General features: G+C 37.2%; 1 protein-coding gene across 4 annotated transcripts; it reads right to left on the minus strand.

The window, feature by feature from the left end:
• Positions 1-31: 31 nt before the first annotated feature.
• CCPG1 (cell cycle progression 1) lies at positions 32-17,669 on the minus strand. 4 transcript variants are annotated; one of them, XM_086471826.1, is made up of 10 exons: positions 17,600-17,669; positions 13,513-13,627; positions 12,472-12,551; positions 12,116-12,323; positions 11,011-11,106; positions 7,633-7,887; positions 4,207-4,240; positions 3,966-4,113; positions 1,497-2,899; positions 32-772 (listed from the first exon to the last, which is right to left on the minus strand). In XM_086471826.1, the coding sequence occupies exons 1-10, from the start codon at positions 17,657-17,659 to the stop codon at positions 595-597; spliced, it is 2,577 nt and encodes an 858-aa protein (XP_086327952.1). In that variant the 5' UTR covers positions 17,660-17,669; the 3' UTR covers positions 32-594. The 4 variants fall into 4 exon arrangements, with proteins under 4 accessions (XP_086327952.1, XP_086327955.1, XP_086327953.1 ...); XM_086471829.1 differs by lacking the exons at positions 4,207-4,240; positions 11,011-11,106 and adding an exon at positions 6,748-6,759 and having other exon boundaries at positions 3,966-4,087; positions 12,116-12,317; XM_086471827.1 differs by lacking the exon at positions 4,207-4,240 and having other exon boundaries at positions 3,966-4,087.
• Between the last annotated feature and the right edge of the window lie 1,690 nt (positions 17,670-19,359).

The raw sequence follows: 19,359 nt of genomic DNA on the forward strand, positions 1-19,359 counted from the left end.
GCTACACTAGGTTTGTTTTATAAATAAAGACTTTTACCCACAATGTCTCTTTATTTTTCTTCTACAATATGCAGATATGCAAGACATTTCAAGTGCTTAAATCAGCAAGCTGATCAGAATGCAGCTCAGCAAATTCTTCACAATTCAACAGGCTCTTGAACCCCCCCCAAAGACAAGGAACAAGTATAAGATTGCAAAACACTTAAATACATTACCATAATGTTGACCTGGTTTTTGAAGGATGAGATGAAGTTAGTATATCAAACACTGGAGTTGATTACTGGTACATTATGCATGACTCAAGCTTGAACTACGCTAATGGAATGCAATTAAGCATATTTTTCATACACAAGTCATTGCATGCCTAGTTGCTGCAACAATACTGCTGGCACCCAAACTACCATCAGTTCCAAAGAACAGTTAAAGCAACAGTACAGAATATGCAAATCAGAAAGCTTGATTTCTGCTTTTTAACAAAGAATGTTTAAACCCCAAATTTTTTAGAGAAAAAACTTGCATCTTGCTGCTTTGCTGAAAAACAATTAAGTTTTAGGAGAGGATGCAAAATCTAATCTTATTTTTACCATAAATTACTCAGTATTTTGGATCAAAGGGTAATTGCCCCAATTCTATTTCAAGATTTGCCATGTGTCTTCCATTAGTGCGACCATGTTTATGCCATTTACCTTCTCTTTTGTTACGGTGGTGGTACTTCTGGGCTTGTCTGTCATGTCTGGAATTTTCAGTTTGTGTAAAAGGCCTTTTAGGTCGACTGCAAGGAGTAAACAAAAGCTTATTACTACTCTTACGAAAGCATCTCTCTAAAAGCATTTTTAAACACATTGTCAAGAACATGCTGAGGTTGACTGAAAACAAAATTAGTATTATGTAGTCCTTCCTCTTGTAAGCAAAATAGGGGGTGGGGTATTTGTTTAAATCATCAGCAAGATGGTATCTTTAGAAGAAATCCTTTCCAAAACCAAAAGTGCTCTGCAGCTGGTTGCCCGAAGTTCTTTTTAGCATAAAGCCAGGTAAACAGCGGTTTGGCTGTCCCTACTGTGAAGCTCCAGTGAGGCCTCAGTCTATTTTTCAGTCGTTCTGTTACATTCTGCTCTATAAAGGTAATGAAAACTTTACAGCCCCTTAGGGCAGCACGCTCTGGGTGAACACAGGTATGGCAGAGGTCTTACAGCAAGTGCGGTTACACAGAGGGGGGCTGACAAACGCTGTGCTGACCTGCTGCAGTTGCTGAGGCAGTCCCACTGTACTACATGTTACCATATGATCAGCGTCTCCAGCTGCCTGCTGAGCTAAGGCTATTTTCATCCTCAGTATCCTACAAACCTCTGTATGATGCTATCAGTAACTTAGTTTGAATAACCACACACCTATACATACATGCTAGAAGACCACCTATTAGAACAAGGACACTAGCTGTCTCTACAAAGACTTCTTTCTTCGTTCTGTTAACAAGTTCAGGAAACATGGAAACAAACCTGGGTCCATACTGGGGTGAATTATCGTAATGAAAGTAGTATCTGTAGATGTATTTGTCCAAATCATCAAAAACTTTTTCATCATTATTTTGGTATTCCTTCATGTCTTCCAGGTAATCCTTGACATCATTAACAAAATCAGTGAACAGCATCTGGTCATGTATAAACACCCCATTATGAAAAAACTTATTGATGAAACTTTCTAGTTCTCTCCAGTGATGAAAGTTACGTACAACTTGTTGCAAATACTTCTTCATTAGCCGATGAAATTCATCCACCCTGATAGGATCTGACACTCTGTTAAAGAGACTAATGAATTCTCGATGAGCGCATTCAAAGATACCAGCACAGCCCTTCAGGACAAACGGATGTTTTCTATTACACAAAGGATCATTGACACATTTCTGTGAATCTGTATCTTTTTCAAATGTTGTAAACTGGTGTTTTCTTCCATCTTTGAATTCTTTTGGCATGTTAGGTCCCCTGTAAGGCATGTACTTCAGATTCTCGAAAGAGTTATGCTCTCGGTAAAAAGTTCGAGCTTTCTTGTTCGCCTCATGTCTTTTACCATTTGACTTCTCCTTTTCATCAAAGATGTTTTTTGTGGTATCTTTGAAGTGTCTGAATGTAGACTTTACAGAATCAGAGAATTTTTTCAGGTTTTCTTTCACTGCTTCTTTAGCCTGCTTAATCTTTTCTTTATGGTGTCTTACAAACTCTTTTGTAGAATTTTTCATAGCATCAAAAGTTTCTTTAACTGAACCAAAAAAGGATTCTTTCGATTTCTTCTTAGTCTTAGTTTGCCCTTTAAAACCTTTCTTTTGTCCCTTTTCATTAACGTCCTGTTTTTCAGTTTGGTCTTTCGCTTCAACATACAGCTTCTCCCACAAGTCAGAGCGTTGTTGCTCAAAGTTTAGCTTTTTTTCTAGTTCTACTAGTCTTCCTCGCAGAGTTTCTATTTCTTGACTTTCTCTTAATGTATCATCATCATTAGCACTGTCGGGCGTTTGACGAGAACTTAACTGTTCCAGTTCTTTTTTTAGAGCTTCTGTAACATGACGTTCTTTGTCCAGTTCTCTCCTTAACATCTGTGCCTCTGCAAAGAGTGTTTCCTTTTGCCGCAGAAAGTTGTGGTTTCTTTGCTTTTCCTCTTCCAAATGTTCCCTTAGTTTCTGATTTTCCATTACAATAGACTCAGTGCTAGTACCTTTATCTTCCAAGTTTCTAATCTGTTGTCTTAGCTTCCTTAATTCTTCCTGAAGTGAGGCCAAAGCTTTTTCTTCCTTCTCTAGAGATTCTTTTAAGTGCTGATTTTCTGCAGCAAGACTTTTTTTTTGAGATTCGAAGGATTTCTTCTCCACCTCAGTAGAGGTGAAACATGTGGCAAGATCTCCCTTGAGCAACTAATACAAACAAAAAGGAAACAAGCAAAAATACTACAATTAGAATTGTTACAATTTCAGTTTGAAAGGTGAAGGACCAAGGTAGCCCAGAGTTTACTTGTCATTTTGGGTGCAGGGGCACATATTGCAGCCAGACACAGAAATAGAGCTAGTTTGCTTATCTCAGATACACACACTAACACTTTCTTGGCAACAAAGACCACGTGAGAGGCTCCCCCTTCCAACCAGAGGTCATCAGCCCTCACTTGTATCGGTTTAACAAGCTGAAGGGATAGTAAACTGGGAACATGAGTTTTAACATCTTAAAAGGAAATTCAAACGTGTGTTTCCTGTTGATTTATGTTCAGCAAACTGGGTTTACAGGTTACAAAACTAAATACATCGGCAGAAGCAAGGGTATTCAACAGTTTGGGAAAAAATTCAGGAACTGATTTTGACCCAAATTTGTGGCTGAAAATATGTGTTCATGTAACTACACCCTAACACAAAAGGATCTTTCCAGTCTCTTGACATCCTTGACAAACTCTAGAACTAAACATAATGAATGATGTTCAAATGCCGCCATCAGCAACACAAAAGCAAACTTTAAAAAGACACGCACACACAAAGCGTTCCCTAATCTTCTCTCTCAACAATCTAACAGTAAAAAACACCTGAAAGTACAGGTTAAGTGTTAAAAAAATTAATAACCATTGACAATCGAGAAAGCAAATTCACAAAACGTGTAGGTTCAACCATAGCAGGTTTCTACCGGTGTGTTCTACTTCAGCTGTTTTCATTAATGACAATCGGGCATTACGTCACAGGGAAAGAGACAGTCTCTGTGTCCGGATAACTCCCAGACTACATACATAAAACCCACTATGTTTCAGTATGTTCCAGTAACAAATCTGATCAAAGTACAAAATCTTTGTCAAGAATTCAGGGGAAAGAAAAATTTGTCTCAGAAAGAGCTTACTAAAGAAAAAAATGTAATGGATTTGTGTGAGAAATTAAATCCATTTTGTGCAAGTTACACACCTAATGACAGAAGAACCCAATGACTTCCAGCTAAACTCATACCTACCCCCACTTTATGATGCACTTTGTCTCCTTGCTCTTGTTGGCACTGGTAAAGGTCATCTTTCATGTCTTTTAGTTCACGTGGCTTCGTCACCAGCTGCTGACGTTTCTGGATCTGTATTGTACCTACAAAGATAAAAAAAAATACTTTCCTTTGACAGTCTGACTTCCATTAGTTAGAGGAACAGATGAACCTAAACCTCATCTTAATTTTCTCTGCAAATTCAAAAGCATTCGTAACTTGCAATTTCTGCCCAGCACTTACTCGTGACTGTTTAGCTGTAACAAAATAAAGATTATAAAACCAGACTCCTACATACTGTTCCTTCCAGTGAAAAACAATTTCTCAAACAGAGATGATGTTGTTTGATGACAACAAATAAAGGAATTTTGGCACACTGCAGAGAAATACGTTAGGTATGAAACAACAGAAGTTACGCAGAAAAGGATGTGTGTGATTTTTTTGTCTTTTTTTTTTTTTTTAGTAACATGCAAGCCAACCAGGATACAAGGGAGACCGTTCCTCCATGCGTTATCCATTTCAGAACCACAACTTTTACTGTTAAGTTACACGCCTAAGAGGGTATTAGCACAGTATTTAAACTTTCATGCAGAAACACAATTATCACACACTGCTCACAAAGCAGCAAGTATTTGCAGGCCCTATCTTGTCATTCTTATCCACGAGTGAAGCCTGAGAAGTAAGCAAACACTCCATCTTTCAACTGTCAGATAAAGGCTGAGAGACACTTTTTCTGAAAAAATATCTCCATTGTACTAGCCACCAGTATTTTCTGTCAAGCAAAACTTCTTTCCTGGTACTTCCCTACCTACACACACATTCTGTAATCCTAACACTGATGCAGTTTTTATTTCTTTGCTTTTAAGATTCTCTTGAATTGACTCTACAGCAGATGGCAACGGCAAGTTTTAGCTATTCCTTTCAAAACCAATGCAGCATATGCAGAATTCTATTTCTGTATTTAAAGGCAGGGGGATGCATTACTAAACAGAAGAAGTTCTATAAATACTACACTGAGGAATTTTTTGTGCTCTCTATTTCTACTTAATGCATTGTCAGGTATGAACTCAAAACCAGGCAGCGCTCTATTAAACCAAGTTGAATCCCAACAGTCCAACTCAGCTAAGGGAAAGCAATGTTTTTACAGCAATTGGTTTAAGTTTGCAGAGTCCTCATAAACACTTATTGGAAGCACAGATCCTTGCATAAGTGACTAAGTAGAGTGACACTAAGTTTGTTTTTCATATTTATGTTTTATGGATACTTTTGAAGTCCATTGATCCTAAAAATCTGAAGACTGCACCTGAAAAACCATCATTTAGTGTAAATTATTCATGTTAAGAGGAACCTGAATTACAGAAAAAGTTAAAGTTCTGTTTCTCCCTTATCAAGAATTTAGATACGGTAAGCAAAAATTACCTTTAGCAACACAAAGGGCAGCAGAGACACTGAAAATGCACGTAACTAGGTACCATTCCTCAGTAACTGGCTTGTGTTTCCAGCTTGCACTCTAAGTCACAGTGTCCTTCAGATTCGTTAAGTAATCTAACCCAATCCCTAGCATCACACCAATATTCCCTTTTGCAGATTCTTGTTAAAGAAAAAAATAAAGTATCTGAATGTCCATAAGAAGACATTTTTCTGGCAAGGGCTTCCTAACTGTAGCTCTTTCAGTTACCTATTTTCCTGGAAAGCTTGCCCTCTTTCAGATCTCCTTCCTAGAGCACCATTAACTCAGGTAACTCAGTTTAATACTGATTAGGATACAGTTATTGATTAAAACCTAATCCTAGTTGCTTTCTACATCTTTAAAAGTCTTAAAGGGGTCTGGGAGCTCTAGGTAAAGGGAAAACACTACCTGATACTGACCAAAATAAAGAAAAAAAATATAATTTCATAAAAAGTAACCCTTTCCAACCCTCTTACACGACAATGAGCCTAGCATTAAAAAAAAACTGTGGAAAACATTCATTCCAACCTGAATCAAACATGCAAAGTAGTCCTCTAGGGAGACGGATTTCTCTTTGCAAGTTTGTGTTAAAAACAAACAAACAAAAAACCAAACAAAAAAAAACCCCAGGAAGATGGAAACCAAGGTTTGATTTCCTTTCTAGTGGTAGAAAGATTAGTTATCACATAACCATGAAGAACTTAACACTTGAAGAACCAAAAACTGAACCCACATAGAGTTGCCTTCTTTCTGCTGAGTATGCTGTCATCAGTGATAACAATTTGTATTTAGAAATACAGATTCAAAGAATTCAAAGAATATAAATACAGATTCAAAGAATTAACAAGTCAAAGTGAATCCCTTCATAAAAATCTGACCCTGAGTACATTTCCAAAACACGTTTCTCATCCACAGATCTCAAAGTTCTTTAAAAGGATAGCACATATCATTAACCCAAATTTAAACACAGCAAAATGATTAACAGAACTGAAACCTCGAGTTACCTCCACAAAGCACTACCAAAGATTGGTCTAGTCATTCTGTTCCTCTCTCCTTCTAGCACACCAGCATACCTCGATCAGTTTTTACCCCAGCTACTACTAGCTGCAGCTGCTAAATAAAAAGCATTTTACATGACTGGATTAGTCATTCCTATAATCCCGCATACACCAGTAATTCCTAAGACTTGATTATTTTTTTAAGTGTAAGTACGCACGCCTATATGGACGTGTGCGTACACATACACACCCACAATTTAAACAGTGAATCTGAACGCAAGCACAGCATCCACAATACATCACTCATGACTCTTACCTTCAGGTTTACCTAAGAACAAAAAAAAAAATCAGGGTCAAGTGAAAATTAACATAAATCTCAACATAAATGTCAAAATTTAGACCCCTAACGATTAGTCACAATCAAATCCAGTTAGAATTGTATTTCCAGTCTCAAACTGAATCACAAGTCTTCTTATGAAGGCACATTTTCATATCAAAAGAAAACTACTCAGGAAAAGCTACCATTAAAAATAAATGCCCTCTATTGTTTTTCATCATAACACGTGTATCTTACAGGATCAGGATTGTACCACGTAGCTTTAGCCTTGGAATGAGCTCTGCTGTTTCGTTAAATGTAGTAATGACCCACGTAATGCTTTGCTTTAGGCAACGCAGTGAACACTGAACAATCGCTACTATCCTGGATTCCCCAAACCACTCTGGAATTGGAAGGACAACTACAACGTATTTTCCTCCACTGGAGAGAGAAAAATACTGATACTATGAACTCCTGTAAAAGATATGTCTTGCTCTTACATTTACCAGATGAGTACATACAGGACAAAAGCCTGAAAGAACTCTCTGAATGCTGTCCGGCAGGGTAAGCACTACCACAGATCTATTTCAAAAGAAAAGATGTGAAAAATGAAGGGTACATGCTGCATTGTAAGAACAACAAGACATTCCTACCTGGAAGGGCAACCAAAAATTAATTTATTTTTATTTACTTTTAAGTAGTGCATATTAAACACAGTTGTACCGCTGAAGGGCCTCCCTGTATTATCCCCACATTAGCAGTTGCTTTTTCTCATTTTTAGGTTTAGATTGTTAGCAGAGAACAAGAAAAAAAAAAAAGTCACAATAAAACAGTATTTGTTATTTCAGATGCTGATTCTATGTGTTTTGTTTCCTACAAACTCACCATAGAAGTGCCCAAAGCCCATGCTGATGGCAATCACCAAAGCAAGCACGATGCATCTGTTAAGGCCACTGCTGAACTGGCGCTTGTGCTGCTCTTCCCTGGGAGGTTCAGACTCTGGGTCAGGGGGTGACCCACCCTCGGCCTCGGAGCTGGAGATCAGCCTCTTCTTTGCCCGACGTTTCCGTACGGCGGGACTGGACTGATTGCTCGGTTCATCACTGCTTGAGTCATCGTTGCTAGCCTGAGACGGAAAAACTGAAAGCCAACACAGAACAGTCTTTAAAATGCGTTAATTGTTGCTTCAAAAATCAATCCACCATCCATCACAACCATCACATTTACGCAAAACGTATCTGGCATTTATCTTACAGAACATTAATAAAGCAAAATAAAAATTCTCAGTGTGATAGTTTATGCTGGATATTAGGCAAGGAATGCTTCACCTCCAAAGTAAAATGCATTTTTTAAAAAGAAAAGATAGAGAATCAAGAAATCATTAGCAAAAAACTGTATGGCACTTTCCCACACCTTATAATTCACTCATTAGAAAGTGTTCCTTTCAGACAATCCTGCCTCTTAAGTAGCTACATACACTGCCTCTGCAAATTCTTGTGAGGTAGAAAGGTTAAGAACACAGGTTTCCTTCTATTACAGATACTGAGACTGAACTATGTAATAATAAAAGAGCAACATAACGACTTGCTAAAAGACAGCCTCCCAAGACAGACATGGTTTTACTATATTGTCTCAAAAACCTTCTGTGATCTACATGCAGCTGCAGACAAAATTCCATTAAAGTTCCATTAACGTAGGTATTCTAAATATCCAAAGCTTTGCATTGCAAATTTCTTTCAGTATGTAATTTTGTTTGCTTTTAATATCTACCCTATACCACTTGTTAACATCTTCACCCACCTTTCAAAAAAGCCATTTTCAAGCACCACTGCACAGGAAAATAACCACCCAGGTGCTTCTGCGTTTGGCCCTCCCTAGCACTCCGAATCCCAAATGCTTCCGTTACCTGGCTGATGTTTTGGAAGGCTGAATTGGCCAAGATTTAAGAATAAAATTTAACCATAAAAAATATCTTTTACAGCATTTTTGTAAAATGGTATTTGTGATACCATTTGTATGTTTGTGTTCCTATGGCCCAAAGGGCACATACCCTAACTGGGAAGATGACAGCAGAGCTGTGACTGCTTGCTGCTATCAGTGGTACAAACGCTTGCTGCGTGTACTGTAAATAATTTCGTATAATCCAGTATACAAGTAATGATTATTTGATCTCCCTCCTTTGAAAGTATCATTTGCAAGCGTAAGGCAAATGTCAAGCAGAAGCAGCAGCAGGGTGAAAAAGCAGCTTTCGAACAGCTACGGTCATGTACCCGATTCACATGCCCGAAATAGAGGCAGTGTGATCAATGCAGCCTCCAGCACATGACCAAGTGCTCCTGCTTGGACGCTAAATCTGCTGCCTGCAATTACACAATGCTAACGCCCCTTCTAGAAATACAGTTGTTCGTTCCTGTACCAGAGATCGCTACTCATACGTGAAAACAAACACAGAGTCACTGCCCTTGAACGTTTCACAACTGAAAATCATTTGTTTGAGCAAAGTCGTGCACACACCACTGAACGGACAAGAATGCCAAGCAGTGCTAGCCATTACCTATAAAGAATATATATATAATTTATATATAATCTATAAAAAGCATTACCAATTAAGATCCTTCACTAAGAATAAATTCCAACTTAATAGAAGTGATTGCATCAACCCCAGAAAAAATTAGCAATTAGTATCTGGAATACATGTTTAATTTCTGACTCCACAGACAAGCAACATATCAGAAAATGAAAGACATCTTCCCCTCTTACTAAAAAAAATCCTTTTTAGTCAATTAATCAAATCAGACAGACCAAGCAGACACTGCAATAAAGACAAACCACTTAAACGGCTACTTGGCATGCGGATTCTTAAACGAATTTAGACAGCTTGGTAGAAAAGGACACTATTTTTGAGTCAGTGATTTAAGCAGATGCATACTTCCCCAGTCCTCGACAATAAAAGACATGCGTTCAGAAATTAGTCAGGAGCGAGGTATTTTCACTAGGATGCAGAGGTCAGACATAATAAAGGATTATACAGGACATACTTAACAAAATAGGTCTTCTTATTGCTTATTTGGGGGGGGTTTTAAGGGGTTTTTTTTCAACATCCAAAGCAGCTCACACATATGGAATACAAAAGTGGTTAAAGAACAAGCTGCTTCTGGCCAAATGAAAAATTCTCTGCTATACGCTGGACAGCAAAGAATAGAAAAGGGGGAAAAAAAAAGACAATCAGAAAGCAAAAAGAAAAAAAGCTATAAGACACTTAGAGCCATTCATAAGCACTTACTGGCAAGCTGTCAACGGCATTACACTTTCAGGCAAGAATAACACTGCCTTACAGCTGCTGCAAAAATTCAGTACCAAGCCATACTCTAACAGTCACAGAATGAAAAGGGGTGTAAGTGAAACAAAGCGTGACCGTAACAGAAGTCCAAAATTTCAGGTCTGCCATGATCTTGAAGTGTCAGATCCACACTAGAAACTGGATGAATTAACAATGTCAGGTAAGAACGTGATTTGCTTTGAAGTTTCTGCACAGACACGACTCAAGCCTAGATGCAGTTCCTCTCGGTATACGAGCGCTTCTGCTAGTTAACTTCAGGCATGAAGCAGTATCAAAACATTTCTGTTTGCACGGTGAAGACAGTCTAACCAGGAACTGGTTTGCAAGCGAAAGTGTCAGACAATCCTTGCAGAATGTTTTAGTATCTACATTAGGAAAATCTGAAGTTCATCCTTTTCCGACACAAGAGAAAACTCAACAAGAAGTGGATGGCAAAGATTTCCATTGCCAAAAAGCAGCATGAAAATTCTGACTGCTACAACTTTGGCATTTAAAATAAATTTAAAATAAATGCCAAAGCGCTCCAGACATTTTCTATAATATTTAGTCAATCAAATGCACAGCACTAAAGACCATGCTGAAGTCAGCTAAAGTTAGAAGGAAGGAATTCTTTTTGCCAGTCACACGTGGATTTGGAATCCAACGAGAACCACTCATTTAAAAGGTCAAGCATACATATTAAAACGTATCACAGAGCTTACTGACACCCATTCCAAATTCACATCTAAGTTCAGCGTTTTTCAAAACAAGCAAATAAAACTGATAGCTCAGCCAAATTCTTCACCGAGGACTGGCTTTCAGCATCTGTTTGGAATATCCCTACTGTGAGATCAAGTCAGATTGCTACTGATAGTTTTAAGAACACTCCATGCAAGCCATAAGCAATCAGCTTTACGCAAGCTGATCAAATTTAATCACACCACCTTGGAAAGGAAGACTGCGAGACACATGCTCTTTCACCTCATTTCCCCATCCCCTTACACAACCAGGAATCTTCCTCAGCTTCTCCAGCCAACTGACTTTTGTGTACAAAAACATGGGGGGGGGGGGGAAAAAGGCATTTTTAGAACTGAACCCTGTAAGAAATAAGGAAGTCAACCAAATTTTAAATTAAAAATTAAGTCATCCAGAAGACTTAAAAGGTGACAGCTTTGTTACAAATCATCACTGGTCATAATTAGATGCTAAGCTGTCATTTTCCGATTCCAGTGGATACTGCACAGACACATGAACATTCAACGATGCTTTGTTCTACTCCTAAGATAAAACAGTACCAAAAGAATCCTGCTCTTGTAACAAACTTACCTTGAAAGGTAAAAATCAGTAACACACAAGTGTTACAAAGAATAAAGAGAATAGAAAAGATTACAAATAAGCAGCCAAACAATTAAAAAGGAAGACTAGAGAACTAGAGGAGTAACACAACAGGAAGGGGGTTTTGTTTGGGTTTGTTGCATTTTTGTTTGTTTTTAATTGGCCAAATATTCATATCCTTCCTCCTGTACATCATGCATTGCATATTTCTGCCAAGTACTGGAATACCTTAAAAAAAATAAAATAAAATATATATATAGTTTACATAGCTATGAAGGTAAGCAAAAAAGTTTTTGTAGTCATGCTGCTATTCGTTCTCATGGCCCCAAAATGAATTCGCTCCCAGTTGCTAGTTATTTAGGCTAACTCTATAAAAGTCAAAGAAACTGTCAAGAGAAAACCTACAATTATTCTACGAACTGGAAGTCATTTTAATTCTCCAAAATATGCTAGAAATGTACTTTCTATCTAAAATAGCAAACACTTAATGGGAGAGAACACTTTCAAACAAAAAGATTGCAGATCTATATTTGGACAGAGTTTTAGTTAGGGCAACTAGTTGCCCTAGAGATCACAAATACCTGGACATGTACTCAACAAGACTAATTTTTTAACCCCCGCCGTCCCACAAAAAGAAGGTCCCCTAAGCAAAGATTTTTTTTTTCTCCTGGTGACATTTTTGCACACAGTTGCTTAGTAATTTATTGCTCTTACCAGTTTCTAGATGGGAAAACGCATATTGACTGCTAGAGGAGGAGCCCATGTTAAAATCCTCTGAACTTGGAGCATCTTCACCATCAGCTGGAGCTTCCTCCTGACTTTGAGTTTCCTCTGCTTTTGGAGCTTCAAGGGTAACAATGTCAGAATCATCACTAATAGTTCCAATGCAGGACCCATCATTAACGCTTTTTTCTGTCTTTCCCTAGGGAAATGGGCAATGTAAAAATATTCAGATACATACAACAAAGTAATTTAAAAAAACAGCAAGAATTTTTTAATGCCTTCAAAACATTGCTTGGCATTGTCAGATGAGGCTTACAGAAGCTTCTGAATAACACAATGTAATTTACCTCTGGGACTGTCCGAGTTTCCTCAAGAGCAGAGAGAGTGTTATCTACCACTGGTATCCCTCCGTCATCATTGCACTGAGCTATATAAATAAAAAGAGGAACAAATAAACAAACAAAAAAAGGGACTAAACCCAGTAACACAAATTATGCCCACGCACATATAACATCAAAACATGTATAACTGTGACAGATTTCCATTACCTGCTCCTGTCAGGAAAGTTTTCCTAAAAACAATAAATCTCACTGTTAATATGCCTCTAACAAACATCAGAATCCAATTTGTCATTATGTAATACAACATTTTGGAGGATAAATTCAAATGCTCATACTGATCATAATGCAAATAACCTACAAGTGAAAAGCACAGTTAGATAAAAAATAATAATATACTGGAAGTTGATACCAGAGTACATTTGTATGCTAGGATAATTCAAATATTTTTCAAATAGTCATTGGAGTTTGAGTGTCTAGTCCTGTTTCTACAAGGAACAGTAACGAATCTGGAAGCACGGCCAAGCTCAAATTTAGCCAACTGCACACTGAACCTGTCATGTGTGTGTTCTCATACCAATATTAACAAACTGAGCGGTAAAGTTGGTGATTCAAATCAGTGGGAGTATTTTCGTTACATTAATGTGCATCAGATTTACACTTCCGACTCAAGAAATGCTAACACAGTGCCACAATGCTATTTTTTAGGTGTAAAGGCATTGAAGGTTCCTTCCAAATCAATCTTAGTTGACCTACAACATTATTACAAAATATTTCTTTTATCAATAGCACTTCCATAGACTATCTTCCAGCAACACCAGTGTATACTATTCCACAACACATCTGAAGTACTGACAAAATGAAAGACATTCCACTAATTTCATCTATCTCAGGAAAAAATACTTTTATAGAGTTGATTACTGAATATTTTCCATAACACTGATGAAGCAAGTACTTTGAGAGAGGACTACAAAGCACACAAACTCTACCGTGCCAATGCTAAAACAGATACTTGCCTATTTTACGGAACTGCTTCTCTTAATATCTTACCTTGCAAATCAATCGGTTGCTCGTCTTCTTGCAAAGAGACATATTCTTCTGAAACAAACTCATGGTTATCATTTGGGCTTCCATTTTCTGAAGTCACTGTCTCTATGTCAGAACCCTGGAGTTGAAGAGTTTTAAGTGAACATTACAGTTACTGGTGTTTCCATCAGTAAAGCAGAAGGAAAGAGTTACAAAGAAAACAGAACAGTAATAATTAAAACAGAAAAGAACCTTTAAAACTGAAGAAGATTCTAAGCAAAGCAAGAGAAATACCAAGTAATTAACTAGAGAGAAGCAACTGGTAGTGTGTAACACACAACTGAAAAAAGGCAGCAGGGAGGACAATACTAGGAAAAAAAAAAGGGGGGTAGGGCAATTTTAGTATCAATTAACAACTATGCTAAGTATTTTAAATAACTATTTCCTATTAGGTTTAATAGACTTATTTATTAGACTAGAATTTAGAGAAACAGAGGAGGTTGTCAAATGAGTTTTGAATATAGGATCTAATTCTTGCACACATGTCCATGTATTGTATGTAAATACACACACCCTTCCCAAAACTGAACTTCAAGAGTACCACCGTGAACTCTAGTAAGTACTACCACCCGGAAACAATATGTGTAACTCTACTCCATCTTAATTTCTGTCAGCCAATTTGAATGGCTGTTTTAATAGTATATCTCTGACACCAGGAAAACAAATATTTATACAATCTCTAAATGAGATTTCTGTCTTTAACACAGAAAGGAGCCTTCATTGTCAACCAGCTGCCAGTCAGCACAACCTCAGAGCAAAACAGGAACTGAACACAAACAACGCTGGGAGACTGCAGGCACTAAAGGCAAGCAGGAGGGTTGACAATTCTAAATATTTAATCTTCATACTGTAATTTTTGTTTAAAAGAACAGATGGAACACAACTAAGGTTATTAGAAAACCATAAACATGCAAAACTTCACTGAAAAATACTAAGTCACTCTGATCCATAAATAACTTGAGTTGTTTTTGTAAACAGAGAGAGTTATTTTTGCAACAGGAGGTGTGAAATTACAGTAGTAGTAATACTTCCAGATCAGTTTCCCCAGATGCCTCATTTCAGGACTCGAGCAAATACATATGCTTTTGTTTTTAAGAGGAGACTGTACCTCAGGAAGATTAGACACCTCAAAGAGTCACACAAGATACCTTCTATAATCACAAAGTTATGTTCCTTTTTAAAAGGCTTCAAAAATTAACTGCTTTAGTAATTTGACAAATACTGTTTATTTTTTCCTTTGACTACAAAAGTACCACAATTTTAATCTCAAATGTTTCGCAGAAATTCACCACTGAATTGCAAGTAACTTATTAAAATCATAGTGAAATCTGAGGAAAGAAAATACAAAATTATTTGGGGGGTTTGGCTTGGTTGAGTTTTATCAATAGGTGCATAGATTTATTATGTGACAATTGTTCTCTGATGTAATAGAACTGTTACTTTTGCTTCCTACTTCGTGAAGAAGAAAAAGAATAACTAAAGTTTAGTTTGCCCAGGCTACACAAGGCAAACATCAGGAATATATCTTAAAACAGATTAAAATGTTAGCTAAAATACTAAGAAACTGGGCCAGCTGAGTACAAGGTAAACTATCCTATTTTTAAACATATGCAGTCTGGTGTGGGTGTCTAAACTCTCCAATTCACTTACTCTGTTGCTAGACCTCCATCGTCCTTCCGTTCCATGAGCAAAGAGGTTGAGAGAAGATACTGTTTCGTCACTACACTCCTTTTCCTACAAAGTTAGCAAGTCCTTCCTTAAGAGCAGCCCAACAACACACAGCACCACTTCTGTTCCAAGCAGCTATGAAATTCAGCATAGACAGCTGTCAGTTCTCTGCAATCCCAATCTAGCCAATTGCCATTTCTTGCCCCTCTCAACTCCATGCCTTTGTAAATGGCAAAACAAACCCAGAAACTGATTCTGTTGTGTCACCACCAATACAGAACACAATAATACCTGAGAAAGTAATACTACAGTGTTTCAAATTTGTCTCATCCTTAGCTCTACCCCTTTCCTAAATATCCAAATCATTTCCCCGAAGTATACAGTAATCCACACATCACCCCTGCCTTGGATAACAAGTGCTGAAGGGTATCCAGCCATCCCATTCATTCTGCTTTCTTCAAGCTCAGATTCAAAGCTGTCTTGCCAGGATAACGCCAATAACAGAAGCTCAAACACCAGTGTTTTCCCACCCCAAACAGAATGATTTTATTTCTTTTAATCAGGGAAGAGTAACTAGGAACAGAAAATCTCTACACTGCAGAAATCTGTTCTGCTTTAGCTAGACAAATCCCTGCCTTTCTATATTCTTGTATTATGTTTCTCTTTTGGTGACAGGATTCCCAACTCGTCATTTAACCCAAAACAAGGAAGAGAAGTTTTGACCATCTATCAAATACCACCTTGCTGTCAATGGAAATGAAACCACAGCCCAACATTTGTAAGCCACAAACCATATCTCTCACTTTTGAAACTGAACTGAGCTTTCAAAACTTGAGTACAATCACAAGCTTATCATTACATTGCTTTTCGAACTACCTGGATTTTCATTCTAATCTGCAAATAAGGGAGTGTGCAGTGAAAGCAAGACAGCTGACTACGACCCTTGATCTCTTCCCATTATTTCCTACTTTCTGCCTGTGAATGAAATAGCTCAACTACTGTTCCTTGAAAATGTTTTGGGGCGGGCAACAATAAGATACAAACAGCCAATATCTAAGTGTCATTCCAGGAAAATAGTTAAGCCATTTCCTCTGAGGATTCTGGCTCAATAGCCTGCTCAGTTTACAAGACAATGTTAAATACTTAAAAACCAAAAACAAACAAAAGAAAACAACCTCTATACTACACCCACACATCAGCCAAGATCTGAGGAGATACAAAAAGCCACAGGCCTAAAGCAGAACGGCATATCGGAGGCCCACACTAACAGGTAGGGCCTCAGAGCTTCTGAGCAACTTAGGCCTGCCTTGTTCACGGCTAGGGGAAAGTAAGATAAAACTTTAATCTTACCTAACTTCAAGCATCTACACCTGAGAAAATTGTTGAAGGCACCTTTACAATCAATACAGTCAGTGGAGTCAAGGCAGCAAGTCATTGGATCCCATGTAAGTGTCGACCTTAACACAAGAATTCCCGCTCTCTAGACTCCATCGATCCTATTTATTTAATCTATACAGCACCAGCTTCGAAATCAACATCAGACTCAGACACCTACCCTGTAGACACCTAGGCAACAATGAATCCCATCCCAACAGACCTTTAATTGCTTCTTTTTTCTCCTTTTGTCTCAAGCTTTACTCTACTAGGAATTAGAAGCCATCGTCACTTTATACAACTAGTCAAACATCAGAAGACAGGAAACAAACACACAAATTAAACAGGGTCACACAGACATAATAGGGACTTTACAAACAGCTATGCCTCAAGACTTGACCAAGGAATGAGGGAATTCTAGCGTTGCATCACAAATAAAAGTGTGACTATTAAGGGAAGCTATAGCAGAGATCAAAAGGCGGACAGAAACACAACTGAAGCCATACAAATTCGATGAAGCTGCACACATCAGTTGAACAGGTCTTAAAAGACAACGAGTATTTTGAGCCAAGAACAGTTTTTTCCTTGCACACAGTCTGTTAGCTCTTTCCACCTGCAGCTGCACAAACCACCATCACAACTTCCTCACACAATAATTAGGTGCCTTTTGTGTATTTCCTTGTGGAAGACAACAGACAAGTTACATAAGAATGTCAAATGTTTTCAGGAAAGATGGAAAAGAGGAAAGCATCTCACTAACATTCTAGCAATCCTTCAAAGTAAAACCTTTGTAGAAAAAAAAAAATACTCTTTTAAACAACAAAATTGATATCAGCTATAGTAAAGGATACACATTTTTTAACAGTAGTTCTGTTTTCTTATAAATCTCTCTTCTGTATTCTCTGCTGACATGCAAGACCGGCACAAAACAAAAACTGCAATGTTGAAATAATATTTTACTGCATATGGCTAGTCTTAAACTGATAGAACTTTATTTGAGATTGGGTACCTCATGATTGATGACAGTCCAGCCACAAGATGAATCACTGTCACTGGAATTTTCAGACATTTTCAAAGCGCGCTGCAAGTAAAAGTAGATTCTTTTAACATACTAGATACAGTAAAACAGAGGAATCTAAATCATGATGTTACAGAACACTATATTAACTCAAAGTTGTCATTCTAGAACTAAAAAAAAATAATAGAAGTTTAGAAAGAAAATATATTCTTTTGTACATATTTCCTATTATCTTTTTTATACTTGTAGCAAATACAGCTTTGGTAGGTAAGTACCTATTTTAGCCTGCCAAAAAGCTCTTGGACTAGCTAAAAACACACACACACAAGGCCAGCCAATAAATCAATAATAAAATTTAGAGTCTGTGTCTAGCATCGTTGTTCATGACATGTTTCGGTAGGTGACATTTCTGAATTGTTACATGCACAGGAACTACAGTTTATTCAAGAAAAATTCTATGGTTGCTTTGAGAAAAACACAAATTAGGATCTTTCGGAATTAATATTCTTCAACTACTGGGCAAAAGAATATTTCATGTTGCTTTCACTCCTTTCAAGTACTGTCAAATATACTGATTCTGAAGAAAACAGAGAGTACAAAAACAGAGCGAAAAAACCTGAAGTACAAATTTCAGTTGTTACGATACTACTGGATGACTTTGTTAGTTATTTTCAGAAGACAGCTGTCTGGCTGCAGCTGCCTGTTTATTTTTTCTTCTGTACCAGAAATGCAGAGTATTCATTATTGTTACACATTCAGATTATTATTTAAAGTTCCTAAGTAACACAAAGACTTTAAAAAAAAAATAATGCTTTTCTTTTTCCTTAAAATAAAAACATATCAAGTTGTTAAGTAAAATTTATTACATATTCATCTTGGGGAAAAAAAACCTTCCCAAAACCAGAACAATTTTCAATCATGTGTTAGGTTATGCATTCAATTTAGTAAAACAGCAAAAGAAACCATGGTTCAATACAGCTTTTTATAAAATTACAATTATATTGACAAAGCAGAGAGTTCTGAGAACTTCTGACATCTGCTTTATTTCCCACACCTACTTACTTCCAGTAAGAACACAGAGAAAAACACCTATTTGCTTGAATTTATTTACTATTTACTTTATTATCAATCCTGTCTTTCATCCCAGTTAACACAGAAAATATACATAAACCTTGAACTAGAACATCTAACTATGCCAGCGCGGTTAGAAATTTGCACAACAAAGTACAAAACTTCCAATTCCATTTAGGTTTCTTACAAAACACAGTAAAATTTGGTTTTGTATCTCTGCATTATGGTAGCTATCATATCATATGTTTTTCTAATAGAACACTTTTTCCTCATCAACTTCAACTAATATATTTGGGGTTCCTCTGTAAAAAACCTAACAGTGATAACCACAACCACAGTTTATAAAGCAAAAGTATTCACTAACAATCAACTTCAGTATCAAACTTGGAGAGAAACTGGACTTCCACTTATTATAAAGCCCTACTTTGAATATGGTTGTTGTTTTCCTAAAGGAAATTACCATCTATCTTTCTTCCTTCATTAGTGCTTGTCCTGGAATCTCAGCAAGAGAACATCAGGGTTTGGGGCGGGGGGGGGGGGGGGTGGTGGTGCGTGTTTTGGTTTGATTTATTGTTTTGTTGGGGGTTTTTTAAAACCACACTGTACTCAATCATCAAAGGTTTTTTAATTTTTTTTTTTTTTTAAATCATGCTTCTTCAATCATCAAAATAAGAAATGCC

The sequence above is a fragment of the Leptosomus discolor genome, chromosome 11 (genome assembly GCF_034619465.1).
Source record: "Leptosomus discolor isolate bLepDis1 chromosome 11, bLepDis1.hap2, whole genome shotgun sequence".
Classification (NCBI taxonomy): domain Eukaryota; kingdom Metazoa; phylum Chordata; class Aves; order Leptosomiformes; family Leptosomidae; genus Leptosomus; species Leptosomus discolor.

What these genes read in the sequence shown, in the direction of transcription:
- CCPG1 (XM_086471826.1), bottom strand. Translation starts at nt 17,659, where the DNA reads ATGTCTGAAAATTCCAGTGACAGTGATTCATCTTGTGGCTGGACTGTC. An exon ending in TCGCAGTCTTCCTTTCCAAG is followed by an intron (nt 7,888 to 11,010) that starts GTGGTGTGATTA and finishes GTTGGCTTTCAG; the next exon opens with TTTTTCCGTCTCAGGCTAGC. An exon ending in TCACCCCAGTATGGACCCAG is followed by an intron (nt 773 to 1,496) that starts GTTTGTTTCCAT and finishes TACTCCTTGCAG; the next exon opens with TCGACCTAAAAGGCCTTTTA.